This window comes from Sinocyclocheilus rhinocerous, unplaced genomic scaffold (assembly GCF_001515625.1).
Source record: "Sinocyclocheilus rhinocerous isolate Xijiao unplaced genomic scaffold, SAMN03320098_v1.1 scaffold335, whole genome shotgun sequence".
NCBI lineage: Eukaryota > Metazoa > Chordata > Actinopteri > Cypriniformes > Cyprinidae > Sinocyclocheilus > Sinocyclocheilus rhinocerous.
The window spans coordinates 49,824-65,789 of NW_015659708.1; the positions used below are offsets into that span (position 1 = coordinate 49,824).

Here is a 15,966-nt window from a genome sequence, read left to right on the forward strand (position 1 = left end):
TCAATTGGAATGCTCCTCCTATCAATTATCTAGCAATAGCCTAGTAACCACCCAAAGCGTCCTAACAACCACTTAGCCTAGACCTAGAAACAGAACATCCTAAAAACCACCTAGCAATTCCCTAGCGACCCTTCAGAAAACCTATATCAATCCCCTTAGCAACCACGCAGAAATCCACTGTGCAATGTCCTAGCAACCATCCAGAATAACAACCATTATAACAACCAGCTTGCAATCCCATTTAAAAAACCCTAACAACCACCTTGCAAATGGCATAGCGACCATCTATAACCTTATATCAGTGACCTCGCAACCACCTAGAACCATCTAACAATCATCTAGCACAGGCCTAGCAACAACCCAGAAAGTCCTAAAAGCTCCTCAGAAACCCAGTAACAATTTTCTTACTTTCCATGCAGAAATCCCAGTAACCACCTAGCAATGCCCTAGTAGCAACCACCCAGAACACCCTCACAACCACCTAGCAACACCCTAGCAACCACCCTCAGCACCTTTCACTGTGGCGGCAAGTTGTTGCTAACGTTTTTTTTCCGAAAATGCACATTTGCACAGCATTAATTCTATTTGTTCCATCTGTCTGTCTGGGCTTCTTGACTCACTTTTCAATTCCAAGCGAATGCCAAAATGCTTTGAGACACGGTTTCACATCTGCTGCGATGCCTGGTGTGTTTACTGCACACCTCGTTAACAAGATTAATATTACAAGCACTCTAGAACAAGGTCATCAAGTCTTCACCATGTATTTAACTCTGGCCTTGTGCGGTTTAAGCCTATTGTGGTGGTATGCACTAAATGAGACCCAGATCCTGGTTTGTCCTTTTCTTTAATTGAGACCATACTGCTGAGAAACAGGGGAAAAACCCACAAGCCCACACGGTCCACTGAAGCTCCCTCCATCCCTGCTGGTTGCCTTGGCAACTCACCAGTGTAGGCTTCATGTCAGCTCATTCCACAGGCGGTGATGTCATGGGGCCATGCATGGCTTGATTGGCTGAGGAATGTTGCGGTTTCAAAGGAAAGCAAAAGGAAGCACGGACACACCCACTTAGAGACGAGAAAAAGAGGTTTTAAAGGAAAGAAGGTTTAGGGAATTAAGAGTGACAAATCTTTGTCGCTTCAGCATAACCTTCCTCTGAACTCACAGATAAAGAACATATTGTTTCTCTATGAATGATTCATTTAAGGTCCCATTCCTGTTTACCATCGCTCTGTCATGCTCACTGATTAATGTATTGCATTTGAACTTCACTGGAAGCTTGCACACCAAGATCAGAGCATACAAATAATGCGATCCAGGAGCCACGCTGTTTCAAAGTCAATTGGTGGAGTGTCTAGTTTCTTGGTTTCCATTCAGTATGTGTGAATTTCATCCACATCTGGTCAAGACTGAAGTCAAAGTGCTGAATTAATTGTTTGTGGGACACTTTGTATCCTAGCAGCAGCTGCAGAAATGATCAGAGAAAGCAACTTGAACACCTGCAGTCAGTGAGGTCAAACTTTCAGTGACATAAAGTGAATTTGTAAATCAAAGTAAATGAGTTTTATGAAAGAGCACGAAGAAGGGTGATTGTGTGTGCGTTGGTTGGTGGCGTAGTGGTATATTTGTGTGTTGTGAGGTATCATATGACTGACTTTCTGCCCTCCTGTCACCCATGTGAACTCACATGACTAGAGAATTGCAAGCCTTCAGCCATCTTCCCCGTGTGACAACTTGCCCCGGTGGTCCTACCTATATTTTACAGAGGGAAATTATGTTGCTGCCTCGAGGCAACAGTGACGTCTAGTGGTTGAATGAGGAACAGGAACAGCATGATTCTAAATTACATTTTAAATCGTACCGCTTAACCGAGATGGATGGATGGATGGATGTACAGACAGACAGATAGATAGATAGATAGATAGATAGATTTTAGAAATGATAGGCCATGCTGTTGTTGAAATAATATAATACACTGAAATACAACTATTTTAGTTTTTTAGGAGAAACAAGCCCCTTCGCTTTTCTCTTCAGATATGCGCTTTTTCACAAAAATTCTCCTTCATCATGTGATAAAATAGCGCTTTCTCATTGGCTCTTCCTCGTCATGTGGCGCAACTTTTTCCTCAAAGCGTCAGTTCTGCTATGTTGCCATGTCCACTAAATATAAGTAATTATAGGTCTCTGTTTTTCGCTTACAAGTTAACGACTAGTTTATTTCTAGTTGTAATGTGAACTATTTTAATTATATTTTTGTAAATGGGATTGATTTTCAAAAATACGTTATTTTGCTGTTTACTCAACCGAAAAGAAAAACAGAATGGCCTGTTCAAATTTGTTTTTAAATTAAATTACTTGTTTTTATTGCGCAACCTGGCAACACCCTTGTCATGTGATATGAACACATTTCCTATACACTAGCACTACACAACAGCGCTGTCAACTGAAACAAAATCGTGTCGCTCGTCGGATCTAACAAAGGAAAATAAATAAATAATTTAAAAAACCAAAGAAGAAGACCACAGACCGCTGTAATATAAGGACAGAACTTGCTATTGACTTGACACTGATACCTGACGTGTCGTTGTAGTGTTGGTTGGTTAGCTAGTTAGTGTTAACCGGTCGCGGTGTGATTTGTTTGTTTTAAATGGACTAATTACAATCCGGTATTTACTAAACTGGATTGACTTCTGCCTGTAACTGCCCGCTACACAACACTGTTCTGGTGTTTACCTGTTCATCGCGGTTGAGTTGAACCTCTTTTTACATCTTAGCGAGATCTAATCTGCCAAACCAGTACCAAAATGTCAAAATACACCACTTTTGCTGATGCAGCTGATGATCATAATCCATTTCAGGTAATATACTGTTCTAATTTTTGTAATTGTACATCACTTATCTGTTTGAGTTGTTTTTATTTGTGGCCTTATGTGTGTAGTGCTGTACCTCTTGTGATGCTGTCACAGGACTTGACAGTCATCAAAGGCCAGGCCAATCATATTCAGTTACATGACTGTGGTTTTGTATGAATGATCACTCCAATCTGTGTCCTTGACATTCTGGTTTGTATTTGAACTGCTAGTTGTTGATCACTTGTTGCTTTAAGTATGGCTAAATTAAAGGAATCAACTAATGAAATTAGAAAAATGATTATATGAAACAGCATGTAAAAAAAGACTGTCAGTTTGGACACACCTGGTTATTGTTTATTGTTATTATTTTCCACATTTTAAGATATTAGGTCATAAAAAAGGTAAAAGCATCATATTTTGTAGTAAGGCTAAGAATATTGTTATAATTCTATTACATTTCCATTTCTATTTTGAAGTTTGTATAAAAAAGTAAAAGAAAAAAAGTCACAAACATGTAGGAATTATATAATGGCCAAATAAGGCGAAAATATTGCTCTTATTTTTTTTATAGCATTTTTATATTGAAGTCTGTACATAGGTGCAGTTTATATTTTTCTTTAAATCTAAATTGAAGCATTTAGGTCAGAAGGTCTTTAAGATCATGAGAAACAAATTCACTCGTGTGTCATAACGTTTGAGTGGTTCTCTATTATTTTATGTTATTTTTGGTTAGTTACTTGCAGTTTATCAGATGAATTATCTTATTGTGTTGTGAAGGTTAGTCCCTCTATAGCAGATAAAGTTTCTACCTCAGAAACAATGATATTAGTGTAAGATTGTAAGTTTAAAGTGCCAGTTCTTAGGCGACCTGGAGCTTGGTTTAAAAATGTTATGTTTTTTTGTGGCATCAGCCCAGATATTTAATTATTATCTATCACCAGCTATAAATGAACTGAAAGGTTCGTTTTTCCTGTGTTTGCAGGATCCATCAGTGACTCAGCACAGCAGCAACACTGGCTATGCCACGCTGGACCTCTACAACCCATTTGACAACAACACAACAGCGGTAAATATGTCCTTCCTGACTTGAGCAGGCTGTTTACATAGCCTTTAATTATTAATACATGATGGGAGTACAATTAATTATAACCTCTATTTCATGTCAACTTCAGTTGCCTTTGCGCTGCAAGAGAAAATTCTCATGAGAAACTTTCATTATTGTGTTTTGTAATATTATGTTATGTTTTTAAAGATGTCAGTTAATTTGTTGCGTCATACCATTCCTGCATCATTATGATGGCTTATTTTTGCTTAATTAGATTTTTATTAAGCTGATATTATTTGTTTTGGGTAATGAAGCCTCCACCTCCCTATGAAGCCACATCTCCTGCTGCACCTCCTGCCCAGACGCCTCCCAGCAGGACCACACCAACCGAGCCCAGGAATTATGGATCCTATGGAACACAGGTGCTGTTTAGAGTAACTAAATGAGACATATTTGTTCACACAGGGCCATGGCACTGGATTGTTACATCTGGTAGTTTATAAAGATTTTTACTGCAACAGTTACAGCACACAGTTGCCCCCTCATCAAGCCAGTGTATGCAATATGATTTCAATTATAAAGCAGTATTTTAGTACCATTCTGTTAAGATCTAGATCTGTCACCACCATAATGCAATTCTACAGTGGTTATTGGGCTGTTTTAACAGTTAAATATTGCATGATGGACGGTTATATAATTTGATCTGATAATTATTTAGTTCTATATTTGGACAGCTTTCAGATTTTTTCACCAAATGTATAGTATGATTAAACTGATTTGTATGAATAATCTTAAGGCCACTGACTGATGTTTATTATTTTGTTTATGGGAATAGCAAGATAATAACAATAAAATAATAAAATAAAAATGCACTACCGTTCAGTAGATTGGGATCAGTAATTTATACTTTTATTCAGCAAGGATGCATCAAATTGATCATTTATAATGTCACAAAAGATTTCTATTTCAAATAATTATTTTTTTTAAAAAATGTATTCATCAAAGAATCCTGGAAAAAAAAATCACAGTTTCAACCAAAAATATTCAGTAGTAACAACAGTTGCAACAACATTGATAATAATAAGAAATGTTTCTTGAGCAGCAAGTCACCATTTTACAATTTCTTAAGGTCATGTGACACTGAAGACTGGAAGGATGATGCTGAAATTTCAGCTTTGCATTACAGGAATAAATTGCATTATATATATATATATATATATATATATTAAAATAGAAAACACTTTATCTTTAATTGCAATTATGTTTGAGAATAGAACTGTTTTTACAGTATTTTTGATCAAATCAATGCAGACTAGGTGACCCCACACTTCTGAACGATGACATATTTGCTACTAATTAATAAACTAAACGTTCATACTGCTATGGAAGAGTAAACACAGCTGAATTTCAGCTATAGTTTTGCTCCCTGTTGAGTTGCAAACATTTGACCATAAATATATCTCATCAATGTAATACTGTGCTGGGATGCTTATTAATGTGGTAGTAATAGAAAACAGTTATGCATTTCATAATTGTTAGCTGCCTCTCCCTCTATGTCTGTTGCAGTCTGCAGTGAATGCCACCACAGCAGATCTTTTGAGGAAGCAGGAGGAACTAGAAAGAAAAGCAAAAGAGCTGGAGAGAAGAGAGAGAGAGCTGAATGCACATGCGCTTGGGTCTGGAGCCAGTGAGTGCAGCAATATCTTGATTTCTTGAGAGAAAAATATCTTGATTTCTGTGTTTGCCAGGGGAATTAAATGTAAATGAAACTTCTTGAACCCACAGTGATCTTCAGTTTTACTGCTGGCATTACATATACTGTAAAAGTTTCAGTGGCAGTTTGCAATTAGTATTGACATTCGCAAGCTGTTTAATAAAATGTTAATGCTAAAGCAACTCATAACGCCTTAGAAACCACATAGGAATGACCTGGCAACCATTCATAACATTGTCTTGCCGGCTGTTACATGTGCAACCACTACTCACATTTTCTGATAATGTACTTATCTAGATGCATTACGGAAGAGTTTTGATGAAAAGTATTTCAGCTATCAAAACGAGTGAAGTACTCTCAGCTCCATTTGCACATTTGATCATATTCAAATCCACTTTTGGATAAACAATTTTACACAATTCTGCAGATTTTCAATGCAGAAAGTGTGACAAGCAATCAGTGTGTTTTTTACGAATGAGAGGCTTCATTTCAGCAGAACATACAAAGCGTAACACATTTAAATAACACATAACTTCTTTTTCCACTACAGGTTTTTTTTTTCACTCCTTTTACACTTTTTTGAATCCTGATAAAGAATCTGCACGAAAGAAAGCAAAGTGCTGCAGCAATAGATATGTAAAAGATGATGAGACAAACTAGTGTATTTTAAGAACTGATGTGATTATTTAGATGGACTAATTGTTGGTTAGGGTTACAATGAAAGTGCAGAGATGGATGAGACCTGAATGAGAGAGAGGAGGGGACAAAGAAATGGAACAGTTAAAAAGATGACTGATGGATGGACGGTATTTTCAAAGGAGTAGGATTTAGACCTCGGTGGTAATGAACAAGACATTAATGGAGTGATGCTAGCAGATGTGATTGATGAATGGGGAAATGAATCTCTTTCTGTGTCCTTCTCCCTCAGCTCGTCAGAATAATTGGCCCCCATTGCCCTCCTTCTGCCCGGTGGGACCGTGCTTCTATCAGGACATTAATGTGGAGATTGGCCAAAGCTTCCAGCGCACTGTCACCACCTTGTATTACTACTGGATGTGTAAGTTTGCTCGGTTTAGTATGTCTTTTGCAGTGTGTGGAAGGTTCTGCTTTGTAACTGTCCCCCATAATTTTTAGTAAATACTTCAATTATAAATTTATAATGCGTGCTTTCTTCTGTTAAACTGAAATAGTTAAGTCTCCTCTGTAGTGATTGACCAATACATTGGCCAGACTTATTAATCACCAGTATTTGGTCATTTTGAGATGTGAATCTTCCAAAAAGCCTTTTCAATGGACAATGAAAAAAAAAAAAGCAAAATAAAAAGCGGTAGTTCACCCAAAAGTTATTATATTAACTCATTAATTCACTCATAACATGTGATTTTGTAAAAAACCTTTGACTAGAAATTACACATACATATATATGTGTACACATATATATATATATATATATATATATAGTACTTATCATAATGCTGATATTGTACTTACCCTCATATTGTTTCAAATGACGCTTTGTGTTAATTAAAGAAGTTTTAGAAAGACATAATGGTGAATAAATTATGACAGAATTGTCTTTTTTGGTTGATTTTTTTGCTTTAGTTTTAGCAATTTTGTGTATAGTTCAATTGTGTTATGTGTCACATATCAGCAGTTGCTCCCTAGTATAGGCATATTGATCAGTCACTACTTCAGTAGGTTACTTGGCTTGCAATTGCAATTGGCCTGTAGTTTTCCTTTGTACTTCTCTTTCTCTCTCTTTTTACCCACTACTCTCATCTTTTTTTCTTAGTTACAGCATGCACTTTGCTCTTTAATCTCATCTCCTGTTTGGCTATGTTCTGTGCGGATCCCAATAATGGAGTTGGTTTCGGCCTTGCCATACTCTGGTTTCTCCTCTTCACCCCCTGCTCCTTTGTTTGTTGGTACAGGCCTGTGTACAAAGCCTTCAGGTACGTACCACCGTGGTCTGTCGTGAGGGTGGGACACCTAACTTTATATCTAACTCCGATATTAAGTGCATTTAAAGGAATAATCACCCAAAATTGAACATTTTCTAAAAGTTTACTCACCCTCAGGCCATCCAAGATGTAGATGAGTTTGTTTCTTCATCAGAACAGATTTGGGGAAATTTAGCAGTACATCGCTTGCTCATCAATGGCTCCTCTGCAGTGAATGGGTGCCGTCAGAATGAGAGTCCAAACAGCTGATAAAAACATCTCAATAATCCACAAGTTATCCACACGACTCCAGTCCATAAATTAACATCTTGTGAAGCAAAACGCTGCATGTTGTAATAAACAAATCCATCATTAAGATGTCTTTAACGGCTTAACCATTGCTTCCAGCTAAAATACTAGAAAGTCGTCTATGCATATTATTTATTTCTTCAGTAAAAAGTCATCTTGTCTGAATCGGGAGAGAAACAAATCAAGCATCGAAATGAACATTTACGTAAAATGTTGATAGATTTTGATGTGAGAGGACAACGGGATTTAAGATTTAAAGGGGTCATATGATGCGATTTCAAGTTTTCCTTTCTCTTTGGAGTGTTACAAGCTGATTGTGCATAGATAAGATCCCTGAAGTTGCAAAGACTAAAGTCTCAAAACCAAAGAGATATTCTTTATCAAAGTTAAGACTCTGCCACGCCCCCCTAAAACGGCTCGTTCTAACACGCCCCCACATATCTACCTCACTATGTGGGAATATTTGCATAATGCGCCCAAATGTGCACGCAAAGAAAGAAGACGTGGTTTCAGTAACCGCAGTTAGTGTTGAAGCAGCCATGTCAGGGAGACGCTGTGTGTTTCTAGGCGAAAGCAAAAGCACTTTATTTGGCCTTCCAAAAGTAGATGCATTTAGGAATCTTTAAGATCACTTACAACAGAACAGCAATGCATTTTATGGACGACCGTTTCGTGAACCTAGGAGAGGAGGTAATTCTGACTTTGCTATGACAATCTGGCGCTTCTGAATCAGCTACTGTTTTGTTATTAGTTTAAGTATTTGCTATTGACTGTTCAAATGCGGAGTTTTGCGCATCATGTGTGTGTGTGTGTGAGAGAGAGAAAGAGAGACAGCCTCACATCACAGTAGAGTCAGCTGTCATAACCGTGGCTTGTGTACTGCATCATTACTGTGTCTGTCACGCGACTCTGTTCCCCTTTCGGGTTTGAACTGATGGTAAAACTAATGACATTATTTACTGTCTTTACATTTATTTTGAAAGATGAAGCTCGCGATTATGGTAAGGGGCGTTACATTTCCGACGAGTGCTTGCGGTGTTCGGCCAATCACAATGCACTGGGTCAGCTGGCCAATCAGAGCAGACTGCGCTTGTCGGAAGGAGGGACTTTGTAGAAAATGAAGCGTTTGAGAGAGGCGGGGCATAGAGAACCTACAATAATGTACAGTATTTTAAAAATAATGTGGTTTTTGAACATTAAAGCATGTCAACATATTCTGTTACACCAAATACACCAAATAATGATCTTTAAAAAAGCATCATATGACCCCTTTAAAGCTTTAAACTTTTAAGTTTAAGGTTACAACTCTTCATGATGGATTTGTATCTTAGTAACACACAGCTTTTCACTTCACAAGACGTTAATCGATGGACTGAAGTCGTGTGGATTATCGTGATGTTTTTATCAGCTGTTTGGACTCTCATTCTGACGGCACCCATTCACTGCTGAGGATCCATTGGTGAGCAAGCGATTTAATGCTGAATTTCTCCAAATCTGTTCCCATGAAGAAACAAACTCATCTGCATCTTGGATGGCCTGAGGGTGAGTGCATTGAATTAATAATTAGTAATAGAATTATTAATTGAACTATTCCTTTAAGGGCATTAAGTGTCATTATTTCTGCTTATTACTGAATAAACTCATATCATAGTATTAAACTTTGGCATAAAACCTGTTCTGCAGATATGAGTGATATCTCAAATTATGCAGATTTCAGACAATTTTTTTTTATTTGCTCTGACAAAAAAGTGGAAAATAATCATGAAAATGTGTAATAGTTTGTTATACCATTATGTTAACATTTTTTGAGCGTTTAGAATTCATATGTCAGCCAATTGTTTCCAAACATAATGAATTTGTCATTGTGCGCTTCCGTTTCTCAACAGGAGTGACAGTTCCTTCAACTTCTTTGCATTTTTCTTTGTCTTCTTCGCCCAACTGGTGCTTTATATTATCATGACTGTCGGTATCCCTGGCTGGGGCTTCAGGTGAGCGTGATAAAACAGACACATTTGTACAAATTTAGTTGCTAACCTGTTTATTGTTATTTAGTGTCATTCCATTCTTACAAATTTGGCCACTGGCTTGTTACTTTCTCTCTCATTTGTGTCACAGTGGGTGGATCGTGAGTTTAGCCGCTCTTAGCAAGAACAAGGCAGTGGGTGCGATCATGATGATAAATGCTGTGCTCTTCACCGCTCAGGCGGCCATGGGAGTGGTGTTGCTCAAGAGGGTAAATCACATCACCAATAACAGCATCCACCGGCAGTCAAATTAGGGATATAATCTTAAGTATAAGTTGAAAACCATACTAAATGTTTGATCTTCATCCTATTTTGAAACTGTGTCTTCCTCTTCGGTGGATTTTTCCACTGATACTCCAGGGTTTGACTGGCTTCTCACTCTGTAAACTAAAATAAACAGACTTAGATACAATGCTTTAAGTGCTCAAGCATTTTAGCTGACATTTTACATTTGTCTCAGACTATATGCATCTCTCAGTTTTATAGCATTAAGTAGTACATTTTGTTTGTTGCAATAGAGATGCCATATTGTTTGGCTTTTTAGTATGTAAATGTATGGCAATTGCAGAACGTCAGCTGCTTTTCCATATGTTATTGTTCGGTGTAGTGATTTGTGGGTCACATCTGGGTGGCTGTTTATGGATTTTGCTGTTAAAACGTGACATTCATCATGCTCTTTAGTACTTTTTATTTTGAAATAATGCTTAATGGTATCTTAAATGCAGACTCTTTACATTAAAAAAAAAAAAAAATATATAAAGTATAATGGTTTCCACAAAAACTGTTTTTAACATTGATAATAATAAGAAATCAATACCAAATCAGCAGATTAGAAAGATTAGAATGAAAAGAGTTATTTGAAATTGTAATAATATTTCACAATATTACTGTTTTTACTTTATTTTTAACAAAAAAAGCAGCCTTGGAGAAAATGATAGACTTTCAAAGACTTTAAAAAGCCAACCCCAAACTTTTGAACAATAATGTATGTAGGATTTTACTTCATAATACTTAATTAATTATATTGATCTGTTGAATGATTTTTTTTTTTTTTTGCATCTTCTCCCATCAGGTTCATTCTATGTACAGGCAGACCGAAGCGAGCTTTAAGAAGGCCCAGGCTGAGTTTGCTACAGGTGTGCTTTCCAATCAGGCAGTGCGCCAGGCAGCCACCAATGCCACTGTTTCTGCCGCACAAGGCGCCTTCACTGCACCCCGGTAGAGAGACCTGAATGAAAGAAAAGAAATGATGTTGAAGAACCTGATTGCTTACACAGCCTTGAGACAAAGTGACTTATTCTAGCACTGGCCGAGTTGGAAACCAACGCACTTACCCTAGACTCCTCTAGCATGCATGTCAAGATACACAAACTCATATTGATAATAAAACACTGGATTTCTTTTTGTATTTGTTGGTCTTGCTGAGCATTAGGCCATTAGTTCAGACATGCAAAAAGGATCTAGGTGTTGGTTGATTTCAAATTATGGCTTATATGAATGCTGTCTATGAGGATCTACGATCAACTAATAAAATAGTCTTTCCGTTTATCATGCTAGAAAAAGTCAATGTAATAATTTGTTAAGACCATAAAAATACCTAATACCACAGGCTGTGGCTTATAATTCTTGTCTCTTTTACATTTCTGAAGCTTGTAAGTGTAAGGTACAGCAGCCTTGCTGATTCAACAAAGACGTGCCACATTCTGCCTTTGTTTTTCCCTTGACTTCTTTCTTTGTGTAAATAGCTGTACATGGCAAGGAAAGGGATACTTTCATTGCTCTAGAATGGAGGTTGCTACATAGAACCTGTGAAGTTTAACTTGCCAAATGTTTTTCTTAAAAGAGAGAAATCCCATATCTTATTTTAGAGATTCACGATTCAGTTTATTAGTCTGTTGGTGGATGGATTTCTTGCTTTGACCTTTATCTATGAAAAAGCATGTTTTGATGCAGCTTGAACTACTGTATGTACCTCTTTGCAGTTATACACGACTAATGTTTTATTTTCATGAGTTGAAACGGGTAATTTGTGCTTTGAAAAGCTTTGGAATACAGAATCAAATTTCATACCTTGATATAAAACTCAAAATTTCTTATCAAAATGTGGTAGCGGAGATTGGTGCGGTTATCAGTGGCCAACATAGTTGTGTTGCTTTTGTGATATGTAACTTTTTTTTTTGTAATTTCAATCTAATGTTTTGTCTAACACTATAGTATATACCTAAATGGAGGTATTACTTGGTTGTTTTACTGTTATTGTATTGCTGCTGTATGTTCTTGTAACTGTCACGGTGTTATTTGTTTTATTAAAGTTCATGAATATACATCTTATACTTTGCCTTTGCTCTTATATGTGACCCTGGAGCACAAAACCAGCCATAAGTAGCACGGGTATATTTGTAGCAATAGCCAAAATACATTGTATGGGTCAAAATTATCGATTTTTCTTTTATGCCAAAAATCATTAGCATATTAAGTAAAGATCATGTTCCATGATGATATTGTCAATTTCCTACTGTAAATATATCAAAACCTACTTTTTGATTAGTAATATGCATTGCCAAGAACTTCATTTGGAGAACTGTAAAGTCACCATGAAAGGGAAGTTGCGATTGTCTTTTCTTCTCTACTGTGATGTATACCGGAGTGAAAAGGCATCTGAAATGAGAGGGCGGGACTTGATTTCGTCCTTCAGGAATTGATTGGATCGTTGGAAGTTGGGGCATTGCTAACAAAATGGAGGCAGATCTGAATGCCAGTTTTCAGTTAGTGGTGGGGGATTTCTCTCCACTGGATTCACAGCCGACAGCCAAGCATGAATAAATGTTTTATTTAGTAAGGATGACGATGACGATCAACGGCACAAAACATGCCTAAACAGCGCGCGTTTCTAATTTGTGAAGCTCAACAATTTTTTGCTGCACATCAGGACTAACCTATATTCTTTGGTTTTTCTCATTGTGATGGATGATTAAGGGAATTTGGCTTTGTGTTCCCTCATATGTATACTCCTGTGAAATACAAAAGTCATGGCTGGATAATTTCATGTTCATAGTCACCCTGGTGTGCTAAAAAATGCAAATATGAATGGGAATATACTTTAGAGATATTTTACTCATGCAAATTTCTAATGGTACCAGTAATTGTGGCCATTGTGTATTAGAGAAAAATATTTATTTCATAATGTGATATTCCCCCACTTTATTTATTTTTTGTATTTTTTATTATTTGCTTAAATTAAAGGTTAGATTTTTGGATGTTTTTGAATGAAAGATCAAATGGATAAACAATGCAGATTTATTTTCACAGCCTTCTTTGTTCATATTTACCAAGGGTGCTGTAAACTGATATAATAATACAAAATACATACAAATTTGGAACAAAACAAACTCAATTAATTATTAATGCTTAACAATGCTCAACCAAGATCACCAACCTCCCCCTCATACATGAGAACAATGAACTGTGCCATCTATTGGCGGGAATGAGATCTTCAAAATGGTGGCATTTACAATATGTAAGTTGTTTTATAGCAACAATAAACATTCGCGGTCTTGTTTTACTTCTTAACACAACACAACACAATACATAAATCAACACAGTGAAATTTAAAGTCGGCATGAAACGGAAGTTGCGATTGTCTTTTCTTCTCTGCTGTGACGTATATCCAGGGTGAAACGGCATCTGAAATGAGAGGGCGGGACTTCATTTCGTCCTTCGGGAATTGATTGAATGTTGGAAGGTGGGGTGTTGCTAACAAAATGGAGGCAGATCTGAATGCCAGTTTTCAGTTAGTGGTGGGGGATTTCTCTCCACTGGATTCACAGCCGACAGCCAAGCATGAATAAATGTTTTATTTATTAAGGATGACGACGACGTTCAACGGCACAAAACATGCCTAAACAGCACGCGCACACGAGAGAGAGAGAGAGAGAGAGAGAGAGACTGCCTGAATGACTGAGCGCGTCCTCCATCAGGTTAAGTCATATTCATGAAAAAAATTAGTTTGCGATGTCCTAAGAGTAATGTTGTCGTAATATCCTAATATCTTTTCAATGTTTAGGGGTAAGGTACTCCCTCATGACTGGTGTCAGTGCTATAAAGTGAAGCATCAGCTTCAGCTTTTCCCCCTGTCGTTTATCCCAGCATTTAGCCCTCACATCACTAGCTCCGCCCTTGTGCCATAGCTCGTGACCGGAAGAGAAGATGAGTCGTTTTGAGGGGGAGGTTAAGGTTTTTATTACTGAGGGCATATGAATTTTTAAAAAATAATGAAGTGCACGGTTAATTATTTATAATAAACACTACAGTATTCCATTAAAAAATAAGAATTTTCCATTTTGATTTCATGGTGACTTTAAAGGCGATTTTCTCAATATTTGGATTTTTCTGCACCCTCAGATTCCAGATTTTCAGATAGTTGTATCTCAGCCAAATATTGTCCTATCATTAAAAAAAACATACATCAATGAAAAGCTCATTTATTCAGCTTTCATATTCTTCTTCTTTTTTATTTACCCTTATGACTGGTTTTGTAGTCCAGGGTCACATATTAAACGACGAAATGAGAGTCCGTCCCAAACTCAGGCTATTGGCAGAGAGTCACCATCTCGTTTTCTGATAGGCTAACACGTGCGCCGTGGTCAGATTGATTGATTGATTCATTTATTCATTCCTGTTTAAAAAGCCAACAGCTGTAGAATATTTTGTGAATTTATTTAATTTAATATTTTTCTTTTGTTGTTGTTATACAAGTATCTTCAAAGTCATTATATGTTTATTGTATTATCTTAATTTTATATCAATAAAAAAAAAAACGAAACAGTCAGGTAACGTCGTTAGAGGACATTTCATTACGATATGCTTGAAAATATTTTCTATTTTCAAGTATATGAAAACATACTTTCTCTCAGGAAATTATTATAAATAGTGCGATGTTTCAAATTAATTTGTTGAATTAATAAAGCTTTACCGTTTGGGAACTCGTGGATATCAAGTTAGCCTGATCGAGACGTTTCTCAACATAGACATGTATATGTTTCTCAACATAGACATGTATTATGGCAAGCCGTTTTAACATTTAATCTATAAGCCGTACTAGTATCTATTTTCATGGTACTAGTATCTATTTTTTAGATACTAGTATCTTTTCCATTAAGTACTAGTACTTATTCATTAGGTACTAGTGCTTATTCTTTAGCTACTAGTGCTTATTCTTTAGGTACTAGTGTTTATTCTTTAGGTACAAATGTATTGTGAATGTTTTTACATTAATGTTCTGTACCGGGCACACAAAATAGTCGGGGGTACTGGCTCAAAAGAGGGTGGCCGGGGGGCACCTGGGGTGGCACCTCTGTCCTTGCAGCTGGGGGGCACCTCTGTCCTCGCACGAGCCTATAGCAAGACATCTGGTAGGGGGGGCACCTGGGGTGGCCAGCCAAATTTCAGGGGGGGCCGGTGCCACCCCTGGCCACCACGTAGACACGCCCCTGCATATTTCATATACATGTAGCGTTTGTATGAGTTCACGAACTTCACGCGCATTGGTGTAGTCGGACTATGGGAATGTGGTTCACGTAACTAAACGTTTTAAGGAGTGTGTGATGAGTGCCATGGTTGCGAGGAATTCGGTATCCAAGTTTATGAGTTGATGCCAAATTTAGCAGCCTCGACCGTCTGCAACCCTGTTGAAGAAGAAACACACATGCCACTGATTGGCAGGTGTGCAGGTCCTGGACAGGTTGTCTGACATAAAAGTGGATGCTTGCAGGTAATTTAATAATAGGCGTGGCTTCCTCCCATTGACAGACAGGCACATGACACGCATGCGCAATTTTTTCCCCCCAATCCACTTCAGTGCAAACTCCGCCCCACAGCTGATTCTAAACATTTTATTGGTTGTGTCAATTAAAGTGTTGATTTCCCACACTATGCTACAAAAAATGCTAACCACCTAAACCTACCCCACACCTGACCCTAACCTTAACCAGCGAAATTGACTGCACGGCGGGATTGGCGCTGCGTGGTAAAGAAAGTTGCAGTTCAGTTCAGGAGATAAACAGTTAATAAGATTATGCGATATGA

General features: G+C 37.4%; 1 protein-coding gene across 1 annotated transcript; it reads left to right on the forward strand.

Moving 5' to 3' along the window:
- Positions 1-2,410: 2,410 nt before the first annotated feature.
- LOC107724082 (secretory carrier-associated membrane protein 3-like) lies at positions 2,411-11,724 on the forward strand. Its single transcript, XM_016532856.1, has 10 exons — positions 2,411-2,725; positions 2,759-2,856; positions 3,833-3,916; positions 4,210-4,317; positions 5,462-5,582; positions 6,538-6,666; positions 7,402-7,561; positions 9,745-9,846; positions 9,974-10,091; positions 10,955-11,724. The coding sequence occupies exons 2-10, from the start codon at positions 2,803-2,805 to the stop codon at positions 11,102-11,104; spliced, it is 1,026 nt and encodes a 341-aa protein (XP_016388342.1). The 5' UTR covers positions 2,411-2,725; positions 2,759-2,802; the 3' UTR covers positions 11,105-11,724.
- Positions 11,725-15,966: the final 4,242 nt, after the last annotated feature.

What these genes read in the sequence shown, in the direction of transcription:
- LOC107724082 (XM_016532856.1), top strand. Translation starts at nt 2,803, where the DNA reads ATGTCAAAATACACCACTTTTGCTGATGCAGCTGATGATCATAATCCA. An exon ending in ATGGATCCTATGGAACACAG is followed by an intron (nt 4,318 to 5,461) that starts GTGCTGTTTAGA and finishes TGTCTGTTGCAG; the next exon opens with TCTGCAGTGAATGCCACCAC. An exon ending in CCTGTGTACAAAGCCTTCAG is followed by an intron (nt 7,562 to 9,744) that starts GTACGTACCACC and finishes GTTTCTCAACAG; the next exon opens with GAGTGACAGTTCCTTCAACT.